The sequence below is a fragment of the Vulpes lagopus genome, chromosome 14 (assembly GCF_018345385.1).
Source record: "Vulpes lagopus strain Blue_001 chromosome 14, ASM1834538v1, whole genome shotgun sequence".
Lineage (NCBI taxonomy): Eukaryota > Metazoa > Chordata > Mammalia > Carnivora > Canidae > Vulpes > Vulpes lagopus.
The window spans coordinates 6870278-6891840 of record NC_054837.1 but is presented as its reverse complement, the minus strand read 5'-3'; the positions used below and the strand labels follow the sequence as shown (position 1 = coordinate 6891840).

Genomic DNA, 21563 nt, shown 5'->3' with positions numbered 1-21563 from the left:
CTCATCACTAACGAGTTGTTTCAGTTTATATGAGGTAACTGCATATGTGTGAGATCATTGGATGAGAAGTTCTGATCATTGAATTAGGGATGTACAGTCACAGTTTAATTGAAGTTTATATGAGCAGATATTTCACCTTTTGACAAAATTCCATATTATGCAAACTATTAAATGTTTTAACACATAGGAATTTAATTAAATCATTTTTTTTCTGCAGTACTCATGAGACTGGCCCTACCATGTATTCACTATCACACTTTTTCAGAACAAATTATTTTGAACAGCATTACTTTATAGAAAACTTTTTCAAAGCATCTGTGTCATTTCTCCTGGACAAATGCTATATATATTCATCTGCAGTCAGTATTACTACTTAAAACTTGATGATGACTGTTACTGTATGGGTGTGGACACCCCAGGAGAAATAAGCCCTATTCCAGCACTATTCCATAAAGCATAAGTCTACTTGATCTATTTAGGGTAGACATCAGTATTATGCTATAAAACCAACACACAGAAAAGTTCAGTTGACAAAAGCTATTTATATCCATATTAGAAATTAATCATGTATATTCATGTTTCCATTTTTTTCAAGTTTCCATTTATTTTTTTTCATGTTTCCATTTAACACACCTATATTGAGCTCCTACTCTGTGCCAGACATTATGCAGGATTCTAAAGATTTTATTTATTTATTTGAGAGAGACAAAGAGAGAGCATGAGCAGAGAGAGGAAGAAGCCGGCTCCCCACTGAGCAGGGGGCCCAACGTGGGGCTCGATCCCAGGACCCTGGGGTCATGACCTGAGCTGAAGGCAAACACTTAACCCACTGAGCCACCCCAGTACCCCAACATTATACAGGATTCTAAAGACTCAAAGACAGCTTCTTTCTTTCAAGAAGCTTCCTATATAATCAGCAAAGCTAACCAAAAAGCAGATAATCATGATGTAGTGTGGTTTGCCATAAGAAAGTCATGTATAATATACACTGTGAACACAGAGAGCTGGAGGAGAGAGTGGTAGTACATAGCTTCCCAAGAGAAGATGTTACTTGAGCTAAATCCTACAAACTGAAGTCAGACAGGCAAAAGGAATGATGTTGGAATGATGTTCCAATAACAGGTGCAGTTCCAGAGGTGGGAGAGTGCAAGGTGCATTCTTTCTTTTCACCTTGGTCTTTGCACCTGGGTCTAAAGCACTTCTATAGACATGACCACCCACATCATCATTTTATCATACTGTGTGTGTGTGTGTGTGTGTGTGTGTGTATTCATTATATATTCTCCTAGATATTCATTCTCTCTGTCTCAAAAATGCCATTTATTTTTTATTTTTTAACCATTTATTGATTTTAGAGGGAGAGCATGCATGTGCCCATTGAGGGAAGGACAGAATTTCAAGCCAACTGCCCGCTGAGTGCAGAACTTGACACCAGGCTTGATCTCATGACCTTGAGATCAGGACCTGAGCCAAAATCAAGAGTCAGCCACCCAGGTGCCCCACAAACAATGCAATTTATTAATTCTCTAGTTTATGTAGCTCCCTGGGCTTTGTACTTAACTCGCTTCACCCTCCAAGCACCGTGTGGAGTGTCTACTCCTTCTCCATCGCACAGATGAGGAAGTTGGGAAGTAGATGCTCAGTACATTGCGTGAGGTTCTTCCAGTGGGAAGTGGCAAAACTGGAATTCAACCACAGGTCTGTTCAAAAGCGAGTGCTTTCAAACACCTCACTCTACTGCCAGTAATTGTTTGAGTTCTGGCTTTCCCCCAAGTATGACACATTCTTCTATCATCGTCCTTTTGCTGCTGTCAGCTAGAAATAATAGTTAACATTTATGCTCTGATTTTAGAAAGCACTTTTATACTTCTTTTCATTTGATCCTCACAACAACTCTAACCGATCAGGAAGTAAATATTACTATCTTTGCTTTAAATGAAGAAACTGGGGTTCACGTTGCATGGTTGTTGCCTAACGTGACGCAACCAGTAAGTAGCAAAATAGAGATTGGATGTTTCATTTTAGATTCAGAAGTCCACATTTCACACTGTATGCAAAAATGAACTAAACATGGATCATAGACCATAAAACCTTAAACTATAAAACTTCTAGAAGAAACCATAAGAGAAAAGCTTTACAATATTGAGTTTGGCAAACATGTGTCTTAGATAAGACACAAAAAGCACAAGTTTTAAATTAATAAATTGATAAATCAGGCTTGATAAAAATTAAAAACAGTGTCTTTGAAAGACACTGTTAAGAAAATAAAAGAACAAGACACAGACTTGGAGAAAACATTTGCAAAAACATATATCTGATAAGAGACTAGTGCCCAGAACATATAAAGAACTGTCACAAATCAGTAATAAGAAAATGGCCCAATTATTTAAAAATTATTTGGAAGGGCAACTTTACTAAAGAAGAGGTATGAATTTAACCCTGTAGATGTAATTCTACAATGAAAACTTTGAGACATTGCTGAAAGAAATTAAGAAAGACTTAAATACAGGAAAATACACTTTATGTTCATAGATTTGGAGTTTTGGGGGGTTTTTTAGGTAAACTCTGTGCCCAGTGTGGGGCTTGAACTCATGACCCCAAGATCAGGAGTTACATGCTCTACCAACTGAGCCAGCCAAACTCCCCCAGGAGACTCAATATTTTAAAGGCAATATTACCCAGAGTGATCTACAGACTCATTGTAATCGCTATCAAGTTCTCAATAGCCTTTGCAGAAATGCTGACCCCAAAATTTATATGGAGTTGCAAGGACCCCAGATAGCTAAAACAATCTCAAAAAAGAACAAACTACAGTACTTACACTTTCTGATTTCTAAACTTACTACAAAGCTACCCTAATCTAAACAATGTGGTATTGGCCTAAGAATAGACGTATAGATTAACGGAATAGAACCAAGCATCTGGAAAGAAACCTTATGTTAATTGATTTCTGATAAGTTTCCCCAAGAAATTCAATGGAAACAATAGTCTCTTTAACTATGGAAATATAGTGCTGGGATAACTGGATATGCACATCCAAAATAATGAAGTTGGTCCCTTAACTTACATCACATGCAAAAACTCACCAAAATGGATTAAAAATCTAATTATACAAGCTAAAATCATAAAATCTTGGAAGAAAACATAAGGGTAGATCTTCATAACTTTGTATTTGGCAATGGTTTCTTAGATATAACACCAAAAGCATAAGCAACAAGAGAAAAAAACAAATAATTTGGACTTCATAAAAATTCATAACTTTTGTGCATCTAAGGATTATCAAGAAAGTAAAACAACAACTCATAGAATGGGAGAAAATATTTGTCAATCACTTAGCTGATAAGGTTCTATGATCCAGAAAGGATAAAGAACTCTTGCAACTCAATAGAAAAAAAGAAAATCAAACAATCCAATTTTAAAATGTGTCAAGGACCTGAATAGGTATTTCTCAAAAAAAGAGATACAAGTGGTCAACAAGCACATGAAAAGATGCCCAGTGTCTTTTGTCATTAGGGAGATGCAAATTCAAACCACAATAAGATACCATTTCATACCCACTAAGATAAAGATAATTTGGGGGGGAAAAAAAGAAAGAAAAAGGCAAAGAACAAATGCTGGTAAGTATGTGGGAAAGTTAGAATGCTCCTACCTTGCTGATGGGAATATAAAATAGTTTGGACATGTGGAAAACAGTGGGCAGTTCCTCAATAAATTATACATAGAGTTGCAAGATGACCAAAGTATTCCCCTCCTATATACCTAAAAGAATTGAAAACGTGTTCAAACAAAACTGTGTCCACAAATGTTCATAGTAGCACCATTTATAACAACTAGAGGTGGAGACAGGCCAAATGTCCATCATGGACATGAATGGATAAACAAAATATGGTATACCAGAAGACGGACTAATACTCAGGCATAAAAAGCAATGAATTATACCTCAATTAAAACATCAGCCCCTAAGGGGGCACCTGGGTGGTTGGTTAAGCGTTTGACTCTTGATTTCAGCTCAAATCATGATCTCAGAGTCCTGGGATGGAGCCCCACATTGAATTGCCCACCCAGTGGGGAGTCTACTTGTCTCCCTCTCCTTCTGCCCCTCCTCCTGTTCACTCACGCAACTCTCACTCTCAAATAAACAAATAAATCCTTTTAAAAAAACAATCGTTAGGTAGGAAATATGTCTTCAACATATTTCTAATAAGAGGACCCATGGGAAATTACATAGAAATACACATATTAAACATTTGAAGGACAAAAAAAAAAAGCAATGAGATATTGACAAATGCTACGATGTGGAAAAACCTTGAAAACATTGTGTGCAGTGAAAGAAACCAGACACAAAGGCTACATCTTGAACGATTCCACTTGTATGAAATATCTCAAATAGCCAAACCCATAGAGGCGGAAAGCGGATAAGTGTTTGTCAGTGGCTATTACTAATGTCATGTGTATTTTACCACACACAAAAGAGAAGAGTTTGGATGGCAAGTAAGCTCACAAAAAAATGCTGAAGATCATTGGTCGTAAGGGAAATATAAATTAAAACTACAATGAGATGCCATGACACAACTACTAGAATGGCTCAAATCAGAGACTCTGAAGGTACCAAGCACCGATGAGGGTGTAAATGGAGCCCTCACATATCGCTGTGGCAACGCAAAGTGGCACCAGCCCTCTGGAACACACTTTCACGGTTTCTTACAAGGTTAAATGCACACTTACCATCTGACCCAAGGGCCCCACACTTAGGGCTTTACCCAAGAGAAATGAAGACATTCATCCACATAAAAACTGATCTGCAAATGTTCACAGCAGCTTTATCAATAATTGCCCCGAACCCCGGAAATAACCCAAATATTCATCACCTAGTAAGTGGGCAAAAGGTTGGATATCCATAAACGAAAATCTACTCGGTGACAAAAGGAAACAAGCTACTGCTGTTTGCGATGGTGTGAGTGACTCCCAGCAGCGTGATCTCGGTGAAAGGAGCCATACTCAAAGGCTAGCTATTGTTTCATTCTACCCGTGTAGCTTCCCGGAATAAGCGAAATTATAGGGATCGAAAATGGATCAGTGGTCACCAGGGGCTGTGACGAGGAGGAGATAAACTACGACGGGACACAAGGGAAATTTCAGGGGGTGACAGAAATGTTCTCTATATTATTTCTGTGGTAGTCAACAAGGCTGTGTACATTGTCAAAATTCATAGAACAGTACGCGTATAAAAGGGTGACTTTCACTGTATAGAATTTATACCTCAATTAAACTGACTTTTAAAACCACTTGTTTTTATCCTCCATTGTCGTCTCTCTGAGGAGCACAAGCATTGATTCTTTTAATTTCACAGGATTCGAAGTAGAAAGGAGGGTGTTTCTGGACCTGAAGACCAAAATGGCGGCCATTTTTTGGCCCAAATCTCACAACGCAAACAAATCAAAAGCCTTTTTTGGCCCTCCGCATCCTACGATCCCATGCGATTGGATCTTTTGAACGACACAACATTTATATTTAGATGAAAATAAAAGGATTCCAGGCTGTTGGATCACCTCTTGAGGAAGAAGTGGCGTCCATCCTGCCAGCACCCTAGGCAGGCCGCCGACTGCTGGGAACGGAGTTGAAGAGCTAATGCATGAATATACTAAAACCCACTGAAGGGCAGGACATCTCCCACGAAATTAAAAGCTCCAAAGGGGACTGTAACATGACCATCGTTCTGGCCGTTAGGACTGCAGCAGTACTAGAGGAAATAGTATCTCAGCCTTCATTGTGTGCTTATGAACAACTCCTCGCCGGAATAGACGGCTCCAGTGTTCTCAGGACTGCAAAAGCTAGAATAGATCTAAACGGATTCAACGTAGACCTCAGGAATTGGATATACAATTTCAGCAAAGTATGGCCTTCGCAATTCAAGCCCCACTAAAGCTGCTCCATGGATCATATAATTGATTTGTGGCGCTTTCTGCCTGCATCTACCCCATGGCCTATTAAAGTAGGATAGACAAATAACCAATAAAGCGGAAAGCTCTGCCGAGAATTGACCAGACCGCATCACTCTCTTCACACCTAGGGTGTTCCGACCAATAGTAATTTTACAGTGGCTCTCTGTAGCCCCAGACGCAGAGCCCTGCAGCCCGGAGCCCACAACACAAGCAGGCCTTTCCCTAAAGCACGACAGAGAATCGGGCTCATGAAATCACCATTATATACAATAGAGCACTGGCGACGCGAGTCGAGCACAGGCAAGAGGACATGAGGAATGCAACGCTTAAGAACCAGTCAGCAGGGATCCCTGGGTGGCGCAGCGGTTTGGTGCCTGCCTTTGGCCCAGGGCGCGATCCTGGAGACCCGGGATCAAATCCCACATCGGGCTCCTGGTGCATGGAGCCTGCTTCTCCCTCTGCCTATGTCTCTGCCTCTCTCTGTCACTATCATAAATAAATAAAATTTTTTTTAAAAAAAAGATTTAAAAAAAAAAAAAAAAGAACCAGTCAGCAACGCACCGTCTCTGCAGGAAAGCACCCGGGTGTTGATGCAGCTCTATGTGGATACGAAGGACTATGACACGGGATGATTTTTAAAAAGCCTCAAACACCCGTGGCTGCAAGAAGTACAAGAGTTTTTAAGGAAATATACCTAAAAATAGACCGAGTAGCATAATCAGCCATCCCGCGCATCATTATTACCCCAGTTCTCAGTATTGCTTATCTTCCATAATATGCAGCGTACGGCTAAGAACAGCCCGTATCATCACTTGTCTTAATCACACAGCAAATATATTCCATATGTGTATGACTTCGGTCTGTGCCACAAAAGAGCGCAGAGACTTGACTGTTCTAAGAGAGAATCTGTAAAAGATACAGACATATATTGGCCAGGTCACCCAGAAAATGTGGCTTCTTATCTTCATGACACCTAGAACTTTCTAGAATGTTTTCACCATGTCCCAGGAAAGAGAGTTATTTAAAGGATTCTTTAGACTTTCTGTTATCTTACTTTTCAGGATGTTCTTCACAGCACCATTTTGTGAGCTGAGGCTGGATTGTCTGGGTGATGGTTTGATGGTTTCCTAACCGTCGTCACTTACTGTTTGAAATTCAGGCTAATCCAGCCTTTGCCTGGTTTCTACAAAAGGTGAGCCAGAGGCAGAGAATCCCATGTTCTGGAAGTCAGAAAAAGGAGCATGGGCACCCGAAGAGTTGACTCCTGCGTGGTGCGCGCGCTGGGGAGCTGAGTTAGGGTGGGCAGGTGTCGCGTGCGATGACATACGAGGCGAGTAACATAATGGTTCCGAAGGCAGAGGGAACTTTAGAGACTGAAACACCAGAGAAACGTATTATCATAGATGGGAGAAAAAAAAAAGTTTCTCCACGTTTTTTTTTGTTTTTTTTTTTTTAGTTTCTCCACGTTTTAAAGGCCATTCGAACACTGAGAATTTGCAACTTTCTGAAGTTTGGGTTAGTATTTTGTTGGCCCACATGCACACATCCTCTGAGCAAACATTTATTCAACACCAGCCATGTACAATGGAGTTGGAGACCCTGGGAATATGAAAAAGGAAGAAAAAAAGAAAAAAATCTACCCCCAGAAAACAAAAACAACCCTCGTGGCCCGCTGTTTTTGAGGACTTATAAGGCTTTTAAACAACAAATACTTCTTACCAAGTTGCCATTTGGTGAGTTAAGTGTGGAGGAATCAGCAACGTTTTTACTGCATTTTCATGGGCCCCAGAGGGGCTTTTAAAAAGTAGAAGCAAGGGATAGAAACATTACATTTTTAATTTGGCCAGTGGAACACATTTTTTTTTTTTTTTAACCCAGGAAAAAATGCTTAGGGGCTGATGGTACTTTTCGCTCCCGACCCATCAGTGAGGTCTCATCCTTTCCGGAGCGCCTGGGCCAGAGCCCCATCTATAAATATGTAAACAGACATTTCCACTAACATGAGCACAAGTCCCAGGCTCCCCTTCGTCTGTTTACATTTCTCCCTGTTTTTGTAAACAGGCATATGATAGATGCTTGAAGTCAGTGCCTCGGGAACATGGCAGGGACGGGGAGATGTACACATGGGATCAGCGCAGGCCACGTTTCCTCTGCAGCTTCTTGTGGTCCGGACGTAGGCATTTATTCCACATTGGATGAATTCTATGCCCCTGGTGCCGATGTTGCCCTACAGCCTTACGCGTGCTACCGGAGTGTTTAGCCGCAGGTGAATAGACGAAGGGTGTGCTAGCCCTAGATTCTAGTTCTAGCTGGATTAATACTTGGATAGAAGGGGGGATTGCACAAGTTTCTGGGAAATGAGTCGTACACAGATTTTATTCCATTTAAAAAAATTACTCATCCACTCACCGAGTCCAAACCAAGGTTATGCAGTGTTACCTGAGATTACTGGTGGTTTTTCAAAGCTGACCTCTGCTCCCCCGCCCCAGACCCCCCTTCATGGAAAACATTCCTCGGGCTGAGCATCTCTGTGCTCGGGCCACCTTGGGTGCCTCGCCCCACAGTGGTGGTTCCAAGCGTTCTTATTTCACAGACCAGTAAAATCCCTCTAAAATATTTGGAGAAAAAAAACAAGAAATAAAATAAATAAAATAAAATAAAATATAAAATAAAATATAAATAAAATAAAATATAAAATAAAATAAAATAAAATAAAATAAAATAAAATTTGGGGAACCACTATGATATTGCCATCTTTGCATTCTGCAATTAAGAATCTAAAAAGCAAAAGCACAGACAGAAGCATTTAATGGAAGGAAGAACCAAAAAGCAAAAAAATAATTAAAATAAAATAAGTAAAACTATGACCTCATAACCAAGTTATAAATAGGATACATTTAGTTCTGTGAAGAAAAGCTCGTAATTGTCCTTATTTTTTCTCTTCTTGCCATAGAATGGCTTCTGGGAACCACTGCCTTTGAGGTTTGCACCAGGGCTTAAAAGAATAAGTTAAGTCAACCGAATGTTCCAGTTCTGCTGCTTACGTAGCTCACACGGGCGGCCACGGAGAGGAGGCGTGGAGACGTGGGAGTGGGCCAGGCTTCCCCGCTGCTCCACAGCCGCGGGTCCCCACCCCCCGGGGCTCGGGCGAGCGCCCACGAACCGAGACTGGCCCTGCGCCGGCTGCCATCAGGCAGGGGAGCAGCGGGTGCCGGGGAGGCCCCGGGACTCCAGGAAGGAGGGGAGGCCAGCGTCACGCTCAGGCGTTGGAGTGGTTAGGATCGGCTTAAACAGTCGGTGTGATTGTGGAAAGCTCGAGGCGGTCTCAGCCGTGTCCCTGGTCCCGGCCGGGGCGTGACCATCGGGGACAAGGCCGCATGGGGCAGCCGTGGAATTGGGCTTTCACGGCACTGGGGTTGGGGTCGTTCGTTCCTTAACGTGAATTATTTCAAATGCAACTAGAAGTCGGGGATCCGGGCCAGGGAGAGCAGGTGGGGCTCCTACACGGTCCTGTCTCTGGGGCGAGCCGGTCGGCTCCCTCACGAGCAAAGAGGAGGCCTTGGCGAATACGGAGAGCCTCCGGGAGCCCGCGGGTCTCCAGGCCTCTCGCCCCGTCCGGTGCCCCGGGGGGCGCTGCGTCCTGCGGTCGGGGGGGGGGGGGGGGGGCCGGAGCCAGCCTGCCAGGGCCGCCAAAGACGTCACGGCCGTCTCCTCCCTCGGAACGACAAGTGAGTGGGAGGCTGCGGGCTGCGTACGTGAGGCTCTGCCCTCCAGGACCCTCACCTCAGGAGGCAGCCTGGGCCCGGCCCTGGCGCTGCGGGTCCGTGGGCCGCGAGTGGTCCGCACTGCCAGCCGCTGGGCCGTGGCGCCTGTGGCCGCTGTGCAGCCCGGGGCACGTGGCTCTGGCCTACCGCTGTCTGCGCTCTACTTTCCCACGAGTCCCCACAGGAGCAGCGTGCAGCTCCACGGTCATGGGACCGAAGCCAGAGCTGCAGCCTGGTGCTCGCCCGGGGGTCACACACGCCTGGGGATCACGTCGTGGGGGATGAGGTCACAGGGATGTGACCAAGGGGTCACAGCCTTGGGGGACGAGGCTGCAGGGGGGTGAGGTCACAGGGGATGAGACCATGGAGGTTGAGGGGGTGGGGGCCGAGGCCATGGGGATTGAGTCTGCGGGGGATGAGGTCATGGGGGACAAGGCCGTGGGGATTGAGGCTATGAGGGTTGAGGCCACAGGGGATGAGGCCACGGGGGATGAGGTCACGGGGGAGAAGGCCGAGGGGGATGAGGCCGTGGGGGTCAAGGCTGTGAGGATGAGGCCTTGGGGGATGAGGCCGTGGGGACGAGGCCATGGGGTCGAGGCCGTGGGGGTCGAGGCATGTTGTGGGGAGGACACAGGGCCGGGGCGTTACTGAGGACGTCTGGATGGTCCTGGCGCTAACAGGTTTGGACAAAGGCGCTGCACCAGGCTACCCCGGCTTCGTGAGAGAAGGGGGAGGAAGCCGGTAAAGAGTATCCGATCCGCTTATTTCTGGTTGTGGTCCCTCAGCTCAGGTCCAGGCCAGGTTTGCGGGGTGCCTCCCGAGGGCCCGCCCCAGTGACCACCGCTGCCTGGTGGGCAGGCTGCCCAGAGGAGGAAGGCCGCGGCCCCGGGGCCACCCGATGGGGGGACAAGATGCGGGGGCTGGGAGATGCCCCACGTGCTCCAAGATCCGCACACTCGCCTTGGGCAAGGGCCCCAGCGATTCCCTGGCCACCCACCTGGCGCAGCGGCTTCACCCACAGCTGCTCCCGAGGGGACCGGGGCCGCAGGGGTTCCGAAGCAGCCACCTGCGGCAGAGCCGGGCTGAGCGGCCGTCACCAGGGAGCCCGGCTCCGGAGGCCCTGCCACTCCTTGCCTTTGGGCTTGCTGTGCATTGATCCATGTTCTGGGCTCGCCACACGTCTCCCTTACCCCGTTTCTACCCTAGTTTCGGAGAGAATTCAGTGATTGATCAGGTCCTGCGACACCTGGGCTCATCCGCCCGTCACCTGGGCCTCAACCCGGTTAGCCACATGTCACGGCTTGTGAGACACGGCCATTCTGGCACCTTCACCAGGTCGGGGGGCTATGGTCGGGGGGCTGTTTCCACGCAGGGGAGCTCGGCTATTTGGCTGGAGTACGGGGGGTGGGGGGGCTGCAACCCCTTGATATTTTAACCGACAAATTACCAGCAATGCCAGCAAGTACTGTTCTGTGGGGCGTCATGTAAGAAGCGGCCCACGTCGCCCGTGCCCCAGGGGACCCCGACGTGGGGAAGAGCGTGGAGCGGGCCGCCCCGAGTGCATGGAGACGCTTTGGGGAAGGCCTCGCCGTGTTCCTCTCCTATTTCCCTCTGTTTTGGCGGAAGAGCCCCCGGCAGGCCAGCCCTGAGGCTGCAACTGCTCCGGCAAGGAGAAAGCTCCGTGTCATTCTTCTTCCCCATTGGTGCTGCCTCCGGGGACGGTGCCTCAGTGGGATGCGACCACATCCACGACGAGGGGTGCAGGGGTGCAGTAGCAGGAGTCCGGCTGTTTAAATGCCGCCTGCGGTTTTCTTCCGAGGTTGGCGGCACATCGAGGACTGGAGTCGGAGAGGCCTCAGCCCTCGCCTTGCCTACGTGGCAACACGGGGGGCCCAGCGGGGTCACAGCGAGAACGGAGCAGCCAAAGGACAGCCGTGCAGGCGGAGCAGCAGGAGGGCCGTGCGCGGGTGGGGCCGGGCGGCCGAGGGCTGGCTCCGCTGTTGGCGTCGCTGTGCAAGGAAGGACGCATGTGGTCGTGTATGCCGCGGGATTTTTGTTTTATTTTATTTTTCCGCTGCTTATCACCCTCCCTCTGTGGGCAACCCCCATTTAGAAGTTGCTTTAGCCTTCTTGTGCGCTCATCTCATTTTTCATCTTTGATTTCATTCTCAAGCCAAAGGGACCTTTTGCGTGTGTCTTCACCGCTGATAATCAGGATACAAAGAACCCGTTGGGCTCTGCAGTGTGAAGATGGGCGACACCGGCCATCTGTGGCCTCGGGAACCAGCAGCTCTGTGTGGTTCCACGTCATACGTGCCCCACGAGCTACTCTGGGCCGAGACCAGACGACAACACCACACTGCTCGGCACGGGGAGCATTCTCATAACAGCAGCTCCTCCATTTGAGTTTCTGCCCAGTGGGAGCCTCCGAATAACACTTCTTGCGTAGATGGTTCCCTGCAAAGACCTTCGTCTGATCAACTGTGTGTCCAGCATTGTGGTTTGGTTTCTTTGTAGACTCAGCGACCATGTGTCGCACACTTGGTGGAGGCTAGGCCCCCTCCTGCCCTGGATACGAGCCAGTGCTTCCCGGCCGCTGCTCCTGGACACCTGCCGTCCAGGAAGGGAGGCGAATCCGGGCATAATTACGGTGCAAAGCAACAACTAAGCTCATAGGAAAAATAACACGCTGAAAAGGCACCTACGCTGCCTGGCGGAGCAAGAGGACTCGGGGGCAGGTGACATCTGTGCTGCTTGGGGGGGCGGGGGGCTTTCCTTGGCAGGGACGAGGGGGCGGTGCAGCATCCTCGTTCGAAGTCACAGAAACACGACAAAGAAGCACGTGTGGACGGGGCACGTGGCAAAGGCGAACGGCAGCCAAGACACGGGGCTGGAGTAAGACGCGGTCACTCCAGGCCTTCCGTGTGGCGCGGGGAGGGTCTGTTAGTCCACAGGGGCCAGGAAGGCACAACAGCCATTCCCGTGGGGTAGATCTGCTCTCTCTGCTTCCAATTCATCGCCCAGGCAGAGAGAAACACGGCTAAGCGGCCCCGGCTCCCGCCTGTGCAGCACGAGGCTTCTCAGAGCCGCCGCTACCCGTGGGGGCCGAGGCAGCCAGATTTCCGGCGGGTGGCTCAGCCCCGCCATCCCCCCAACACGGTCCCTGAGCTGTGGTACCTCGCTGTGGCTGGAAGAGAGCCCGAGGCGGTGTTGCCCTGAGACCGTGGCTTTGGCACCCGCGTGCTCCCCGTGGCAGGCCCTTGACTTCAGGGCAAGGAGCCTGCAGCATGCACTCTGCGTCCATATTTTCATGGTTGGGTGATTGCAAAGTGGGCGAGTGCACCTAAATGCAGCGGGACTCCTGTCCTGCAAGCTGCAGGCTGGCTCCTCAGAAGCCCCGCCGTCGGCCGCGTGACCCGGCAGCTGGCACTGGGCGCCCGCCAGATGCAACCACACAGTGTCAGTAGATTATCAGCTCCCCCCGGGCAGAACTTTGTCCCACACGCTCTCTCTTTCTTAATACTTACTAACATCCAGTGGTTACGATCTGTACGTACAGTGATCTGTACGGGGACATCAACAGGAATGTGTCAGGACTTCACCACGAATGGAGATCTATGTGTGTGGGGGTCATGCGTAGACTCACAGGTGTGTGTACATGGACACGTCGCCCCATTTGTGTGAGTTTCCTAGATGTGTTAAGCTGCGAGACCATCAGACATTTTTGTCTTCTTTTAAAAATCACACATATATGCGGACAACCGTTATTTTGTGTTACGTGTACGTGCGTACGTGCGTACGTGTATATGTGCATGGACGAGTCACCCCATTATATGAATTTTCTAATCTTGGTACATGTGCTGCCGAAGCGAGTGCTTGTATGAATTTCCCAGGTGCGTGAAAAGATCAGTGATTATTAGACATTTTTGTTTGTTCTACTGAAACCAAGTCTTCATGGAAAACTTTTCTGGAAGCGTTGGAAGGGCGAGTTCTGGAGTCCACTCGCTCCTTTCGAGCCTGTCTTCATCTCCTAAGCAATCTGTCCTTGGGCGGGTGGCAATCTTTCGGAGTCTCCGTGCTCTCCTCTATAAAATGACAGTAGCAGTAACCCCCTCGTAGGGTTGCCGTGTTCACCAAATGGACGCCCGTGTAACCCGATTGGTACACGGTGAACGTTGAAGAAATACTGATAAGTGATACCTCATGCATGTTAGAACTGGTTCTCAGACATTGGGGTCGTCATCGTGAGCATTAGGATTGCAGGGAAACATAGCTGGCATCCGCAAGTCCTATCAAGACTCAGAAAATTATTCGCTCCTCTATTCAGTGGCCCCCGACTCTCCAGCCTCTGCGTGGTTATTGTCTGGTCTTTAAATGTTTATGTAGTGCCCCTTCTTTGCAGACTATCAACTATCACATTCCAAAATCATGGTTTTCTTCTTCCTTTAGTGTTTCACTGACAAATCAAATAACCCAATTTATTTAAATTCTATCTAAAGTGGCAATTTAGAGGCACCTGGGTGGCCCAGTCAGCTAAGAGTCCGACTCTTAATTTCGGCCCAGGTCGTGATCTCAGGGTCGTGGGATCGAGCACCAAATCAGGCTCCACGTTCAGCACAAAGTCCACTTGGCCCCCTCCCTCCCCGCACTAGCACAAGCATGTTCTCTCTCTCAAATAAATAAATGTAAACTATTTTTTGAAATAAAATAAAGTAGGGAGGCACTTGATGGGATGAGCACTGGGTGTTATTCTATATGTTGGCAAATTGAACACCAATAAAAGATAAGTTTATTAAAAAAATAAAGTAGGAATTTAAAGGCTCTGATTGAACATCTGAGTCTGCTTTAGTGTCGTGTCTGCATGCTGTGCTGTCTGTTTTAGCCACTCAAAGATCTTTTCAGCTGATTTCAAGACTATTAGCTATGGAAAGACAGATACTGCATGAGCTCATTTATGCACAGCATCTGAAACAAAGTCATAGAAGCATAGGAAGGAAGGAAGAGGAAGGAAGGAAGGAAGGAAGGAAGGAAGGAAAGAAGAGGGAAGGAAGGAGGGAAGGAAGGGAGGAGGGAAGGAAGGGGGAAGGAAGGGAGGAGGGAAGGGAGGGAGGAGGGAAGGGAGGGAAGGAAGGAGGGAGGGAAGGAAGGAAGGAAGGAAGGAAGGAAGGAAGGAAGGAAGGACATTATGTGAGTTGATGGGTACATTAGCTTAATTATGGGGACGATTTCCTGGGGTGTCCGTATACCAGAACACCAAGTGGCACACCTTAGATGTATATGATTTTTATTTGACAATCATAGTTCAATGATGCTGGGGAAAATCAAATTGCAATTGAACGTAATACAATTGTGGCATAATTTTTAAGTAGGCTCCATGCTGACTGTGGAGCCTAATGTAGGGCTTGAGCTCAAGACCCTGAGATCAAGACCTGAGCTGAGGTCAAGAGTCAGACACGTAACTGACTGAGCCTCCCAGGCTCCCCCTGTGGCATAATTGTTTGAAAAAATCATCTACAGGAGGTGCCTGGGGGGCTCCATGGGTGAAGAGTCTGCCTTGGGCTCAGGTTATGATCTCAGGTCCTGGGATCGCGTCCTATGTCAGGCTCCCTGGTCAGCGGGGGATGCTTCTCCCTCTCCCCCTGCCCCACGTGTTCTCTCTCTCCCTCTCTCTCTCTAATAAATAAAGTCGTTTTCAAAAAAAAAAAAAAAGATTACCTACAGTGCATACAAAAGATGCTGCTGCTATCAAGGTACCTCTGGAAAGGCGAGAAGATGCTCTTAAAATCTTACATTTGTTCCTGAGCAACGCAGGGTGTTAAATGTTGGTACCTTTAGTGACTCAACAAAGAACTAATTGTACCTAATCTTTTTAAAGCCAAATATGGTTTATACATTTTTTAAAAAAAAAAATCTATGCAAACTTCTTCTGGTTTTAAGAAATCACAAAAGCACGTACTAGCTTAGCCCATCCAGAACCACATCTCAGCCTCTTGGTCAGATAGTGTGTGTTATGTTTCTTGATTTGGGGGAGGATAATTTTTATTTTTTTATTTTATTTTTTTAGGGGGGAGGATAATTTTTAAATAAACAAATCCTCATGGGCCTTAGCTCATTACTTTCCATGAAAATATCGTATAAGAGACAGAACTGCCAAGGTGTAGGCTCTGTGAACGGCATCCCCTGAAGCTGTACAGGGATATCATTATTCTTTTTTTTTTTTTTTAAGTAGATTTATTTATTTTATGGAGAGATTGCCCCTGCAAGTGTGGGGAGGAGCAGAGGGAGAGAATCTCCAGCAGACTCCCCGCTGAGCACAAAGCCCTACGCAGAGCTCGACCCAGGACCCTGATCCTGCCCTGAGCCAAGAGTCGGGCGCCCCACTGATGGAACTGCCAGGTGCCCCTCAGAAGTAGTAACTGTATATTTTTAGTGACCCTGTGTTTATAAGTATTATATGCTTTAGTTTTGAAACACTAAGTGCCTCTCACCTTGCCTCTCCTCTGATTAGCCCCACCCTCTACCCCACGCACACAGTGTGACAACCCCACAGTTTCCAGAACACACTGTGTTCTCTCTTGCCCGTGGACTGTGGGGCCTCCATGCTTGCTGCTCATTCTCTTTGGAAAGCCCTATCCCTGTTTCTTTCTTCTTTTATTTTTTTTTAAAGATTTTATTTATTTATTCAGCAGAGACCCAGGCAGAGGGAGAAGCAGGGTCCCTGCAGGGAGCCCGATGTGGGACTCAATCCCGAGTCTCCAGGATCACGCCCTGGGCTGAAGGCAGATGCTCAACCCCTGAGCCACCTGGGTATCCCCCATCCCTGATTCTTAGACTCGGATGCATCCATTAGAACTCAAGTGAAATGAGGCATCACCTCCCGCTTGAGGCCTCTCCACGCAGGTGTGCTGGGCCAGGCACCCCCGGGCGTTCCCACCGCACCCGCCGGTCCACCGTGTCTTAGCCCTTACACACTGTTGTATGCCTGCAGCCTGCGCTGAGCTGGACACTCCTCCAGGACACGGTCCCCGATCTCGTCTCTGTTCGCCTTGTCTGGCACGTAGCAGGGACTCAGTAACTGGCAAATGGTTTCATGAATATCTTCCCCCTTGTGAGACAACAATGATGACGATGACACTGTACTTCCCAGTGGTGGAGCGCACGTATCATGATCCACTAAATTTGAAATTAATGTCAACATTTGGGAACGTCGGCGTAAATGCTTGGGCTAGGGGAGGGGCTTAAGGGCTCCCGATGTTGTGACCCGTGTCGTTTTCTCCAGGTAGGAAACTCTTCACAGGTGAGTGTTGACATCACGGGACAAGATGGCAGAGAATGTCAACTGCAACCCTTTTGTGTTGTTTTTTTTTTGCGTCATGTTGTTTTGTGTTCTACTTTTTCAGGTCACAAACGCTGCTGCCAACTCTCACGGCCAGCTGACCCTTCACGTCAAGCCTTTCCTCGTGTGTGGAGGGGACGCGTTTACCCAGTCCAACTTCGACGGCTGCATCACTTCGGCCTTGTGCGTCGTGGAAGCTTTAAAGAAGCATATTTAGCACCTGTGTCTTTATCCTCTACATGAGCTTCGGGGTTTTGTGTTCACAGTTTTCCGTTATTGATTATTTTGCTTTCTATTTTGTTGAGAGAAGTGACTGGGAAGTTTTCCATATGAGGTATAAAATTGATTTTTATGATTTTGGTAGTTACAGCACCCCATGCTAGGATGAAAACCCCTTGTCCCCTACACCTTTCGCGGCGTCTTGAATTGCCGTGACGACTCTTCGTTAGACAACTGGTCCCCAGGAAGCTTGTCAGATCGAAGGAGCAATTCATGCTCCAAAACCTTTGCTCTTTTGAAAATTTCCATTCCAAATAAAGAATGATTATTCTTATCAGCTCCTCATTTTTAATCTTCAAATGCGTCCCGCATTCGGTGTGCCAGCCCGTCGCTGAGCTACAAGGTTCCCCCAGACTGTGGACAACAGACTGTGATCTCTGTCTCTCTAGTTACTAAGCGATCCCGAACTCCAGGTCGTAGATGTCGTCTCTACCGTTGTGGTTTGCAGGGCAATGGACCCACAAACCTCTCTTTGAATCTTCGCGACATAACCAGATTCAACTCGACTCTCCCAAGTCATATGGTGGTTTTTAACCTTAAAAAAAAAAAAAATTCAGTCTTAACATGAAAGGTAAAAGTTAAATAGAAACCGAGAGAGAATATATCGATCTTCACCCTCTGCTGCCCGTTGGCTGGTGCGTTCCCTTCACGCGCTCTCCAGGATGCGCTGTGGCATTTCGACCGCGTCGGGCTTAATGAATTTAATACAACAAGAAAATTTACTGAACTGGAAAATAGATGCGCTTAAAATAGTTCGATATTTGCCAACTTACTGGTTCAGCATATCACCCACATGCTTCAGTGACCCACCTGCTTCCCGTCACTCGCTGCCTGGACAGAAATTGATCTCCGGCCTTCTAAACAAGCCACTTGTCGCTAACGGAAGAGGGCACTGAATGTGATTTCTGGGATGATGAGATGAACAATATTGATATTTCTTTCATCGTTTTGGCCCACATTGGATTAACATTTGTCTTCCTTTTGGCTTTACCCTCAACACGTGGCAGAAAAGACATTCAGATGTGCCAACTGTCTTGTGTTTGACTAACGTAGTTCTGGAACCATTTGAAAGCATCCCGGAGCTTTAAGAACAATGTTATATTCGTCTCACGAATGCGCATCCTCCAAAGAAAAGAGCAAAAAAGTACTTATGTGGGGGTGGGGGGCGAGTTACTTAAAGAAAAGATTCTTCTAGGTCATCACTGAGGACTTCTATTATCCACTTGTTTAAATGTGTTTCCCTAATATTTCTGCATCTGTTTTGAGAAATCTATGGCACCTACGGGCAAAGGCTCAACCGTGCTTAGTAGGTAAATCATTGGTACTGAACTATTTTAGTCATTTTGAAAAGTCACTTTATGTGTAGATCCACCTCGGCAGGGAAAAGGCCAATTTCCTGCTGCCCGGATAAGGAAATAAAATGTATCCAGTGCTTGCGTTCTTTATTTCCATCCACCTCTGTTCCTTCAGATCTTGGAATTGGCAGAAAAAGATCTTATGCTGGAAAGCATCCCAGTGGGCTGCGAAACTGGGATGGCCGGGATGCCCTAAGATACCCAGGGCCAGGGTGTCTGGCGCCCCCGGGAAATGGGGGTCAGCAGTGTTTGGAGTAGTTGCCGAGGAGGATGTACGTCAGCCCACAGGACCACACAGCACCGCGGTATTTCCAAACAAGAACTTTTATTAAATCAAGCCAGCCAAGGAAAGCTGCTGTGTTTTGAAAGGAGCATATTTAAGTGAGAAACGGCTTGAGCAGTGGGGTGATTTAATACTTGTTAGCTGATAAATATAGCCTTCGCCAGAATAAGACTTTATGATGCAGCGTTGAAAAGCTTAATTACTGAAGCATCTATGCAGGTCCTTCTTGCTCAGGCAGCCAGGGTGACAAATTATAGCCGTGGAAGGGTATTTTTCACCGTTGGCATTTCTGAAGCGGAGAAGTATGTCTAAAAACATCGGGAAGGCAGTAGTAATCCCAGACCAGCTATTGCTGAGGGGAAGAAAAGGACACTTCATTGAGTCACCAAGCTTTCTGTGCAAAATGCCACCATCCCCGCCCCCTGCCTACCCACCACCTTGGTGAGTAGAAGGAACAAGGTCAGTTGTACATTCATCTGGTGTTTTACACGCATCCAAGTACATACGTGTCTATATTCACCCAAGTAGGTGCACACGTGTATTCTGTGTAAAGGATATGCTCACACATACGTGCGTGTGCCCGGACGAGGACACACTGTGCACGTAATACACTCAACGGAAACCCCAGAGGCGGAGCCCGCGTGTCTGCAGCCCGCCTCTACTTCCAGGGCACCACGCTGCGGCAGCGGCGGGCCCTCAGGGCTGGACTGGGGTCTTGGCTGCCGGTCCGGCCCCACTGTGCGGCCCACCCACCCGCCTTCGCCTCGGGAGCCGACACGGACGCTCAGGTGATGTTTGGCAGCGTCTGAAAGGGGATAAAGGCTCCGGAAGTCCAGGTTCCGCGGCTGATACTCCGCGATTTCCACCTGCTGGCTCATTCCCTCGCTCGCTGTGAGGAATCGCCGGTCCCGGGGATGCTGTGCACCTGTCCTGCCCTCTGCACACCTGTCCCCAGTCCCATTCCCCTGCCCTCTGTCCTCTCCTTCCTGCCTTCTGCTTTGCCTCCTGCTTCTCCCGCCGTGCCTAGTCCTCCATTCTCAGAAACCCGGAACGTGAGCGCAATCACGTTGGCATTCCTAGTATTTGCGGTTCCCTGTTTTAGTATTTTCTCCTCCCCCTCCCCTAAAATTTTAAACAATCTGGCTTTTTATTCGAGTTGGTCGGACAATACTTATTTTGATTTTCAGAAGTAATGCGAGAATTTAAAACTGTCGATCGCTCCCAGGGATCTCAGTGCTAGTAACCCACACAGGTCTATGCAAAGAGTGGCTCCAGGCTCCGTGCTGGACGCAGTGGAGCATAGTCCGCGATGTCCACCCAAAGATTCCAGTTAGGGGCGGACAAGTGCCCCCTGGAGCAGCAGGCAGGGCAAACGTACACGCTGCTGTCATCACAGGCAGCGAATAAGATCCTCTAGCTCAAGAAGCTGGGGAGGCGTAAAAGAAAGAACTAGGTTGCCCTGGGAGGGGGTCCCTGAACAGATGCCGACGTGTGTCCGTCAAGCACGCCCTACAGTGGCCCTCCCTGTGCCCCAAACCCCAGCTGACCCGGCTGACTCTGGGAGTCCACACTGCCCGTGCCTGCGGTGCAGACAGGTGAGTGCCCCCAGCGGGGAAGGGCCCCGTGGAACCCAGAGTGTCATCCGCGGGAAGAAGACAGGGGCCCAGCAGACCTCAGAGTAGCTGCCACAGCCCCGAGCTGCCCGGCTCCCGTTGGGCAGGGGCCTGTGCTCCAGCCAGTGCCATCCAGCCAGGGGAGCCAGGGAAGGTTGAAACGTGCTGCGGTCTTTGTTTCCTCCTCTACGGACAGTGGCGATCATCCGCAGAAGGGTTCCCAGAGACCTGCAGCAGGTGGGCCTGCTCGGCATATGGAGCCCTGAAGAGCGTGTCCATTCAGAACACATGGAGAAAATCAAATAAATAAATTAATTAACTAATTAATTAAAATAAAATAAATAAAATAAAATAAAATAAAATAAAATAAAATAAAATAAAATAAAATAAAATAAAATAAAAACAGTAACACACAGAGAGTCCTAGGAACCTGGGATGTCCGCGTTTGGAGGTGCTCGGAGGCCACTTAGACCAGTTCGTAGCCCCCCAGGGTGTTTGAATCTTTATGAGGAACTACAGAAAGCTGTGGATCTTCTCCTGAGAGTGACAACAGAAATGCACATAGACACATATACTCATTGCCCTGTTCTGGAGTCTGCTGGCCAGCTGTCTGGTTTTGTAAATAAAGTTTTATTGGAACACAGCCTTGCCCATCTGTGTGCGTTGTCTCTGGCCATGTTTGCCTTGCAACAGTAGGGGTGGGTGTTTGCCACAGAGACCGTATGGCTTGCAAAGCCTGAAAGAGTTACGATCTGGTCCTTTAAGAAAAAAAATTGCTGACTCCTGTTCTGGAGGGTTGCAGGCCTCGCCATCTATTTTTAGAGGCTCAGAGGTCTGTGAACCCCAGATTAAGAACCTCTAAATCTCAGCCCTATCACTTTATGTAAATACAGGCTTATCTTAGATCCACACATCTGGTCCATTGTTCCTCGATCCTAGGCCTCCTTATAAAGCCCTTAAGGCACGCGGGTAGCTTTGCAGTTAAGAGCTC

General features: G+C 47.8%; 1 protein-coding gene across 1 annotated transcript in view; it reads left to right on the top strand.

Annotated features, from left to right (window-relative positions):
• RNLS (renalase, FAD dependent amine oxidase) overlaps positions 1-18761 on the top strand; it is a 242966-nt gene extending 224205 nt beyond the window's left edge. The window contains exon 7 of the mRNA XM_041728490.1: positions 17107-18761. Within this exon, the coding sequence (XP_041584424.1) occupies positions 17107-17259 (153 nt within the window). The 3' untranslated portion in view covers positions 17260-18761. The remainder of the gene's footprint in view (positions 1-17106) is intronic.
• Positions 18762-21563: the final 2802 nt, after the last annotated feature.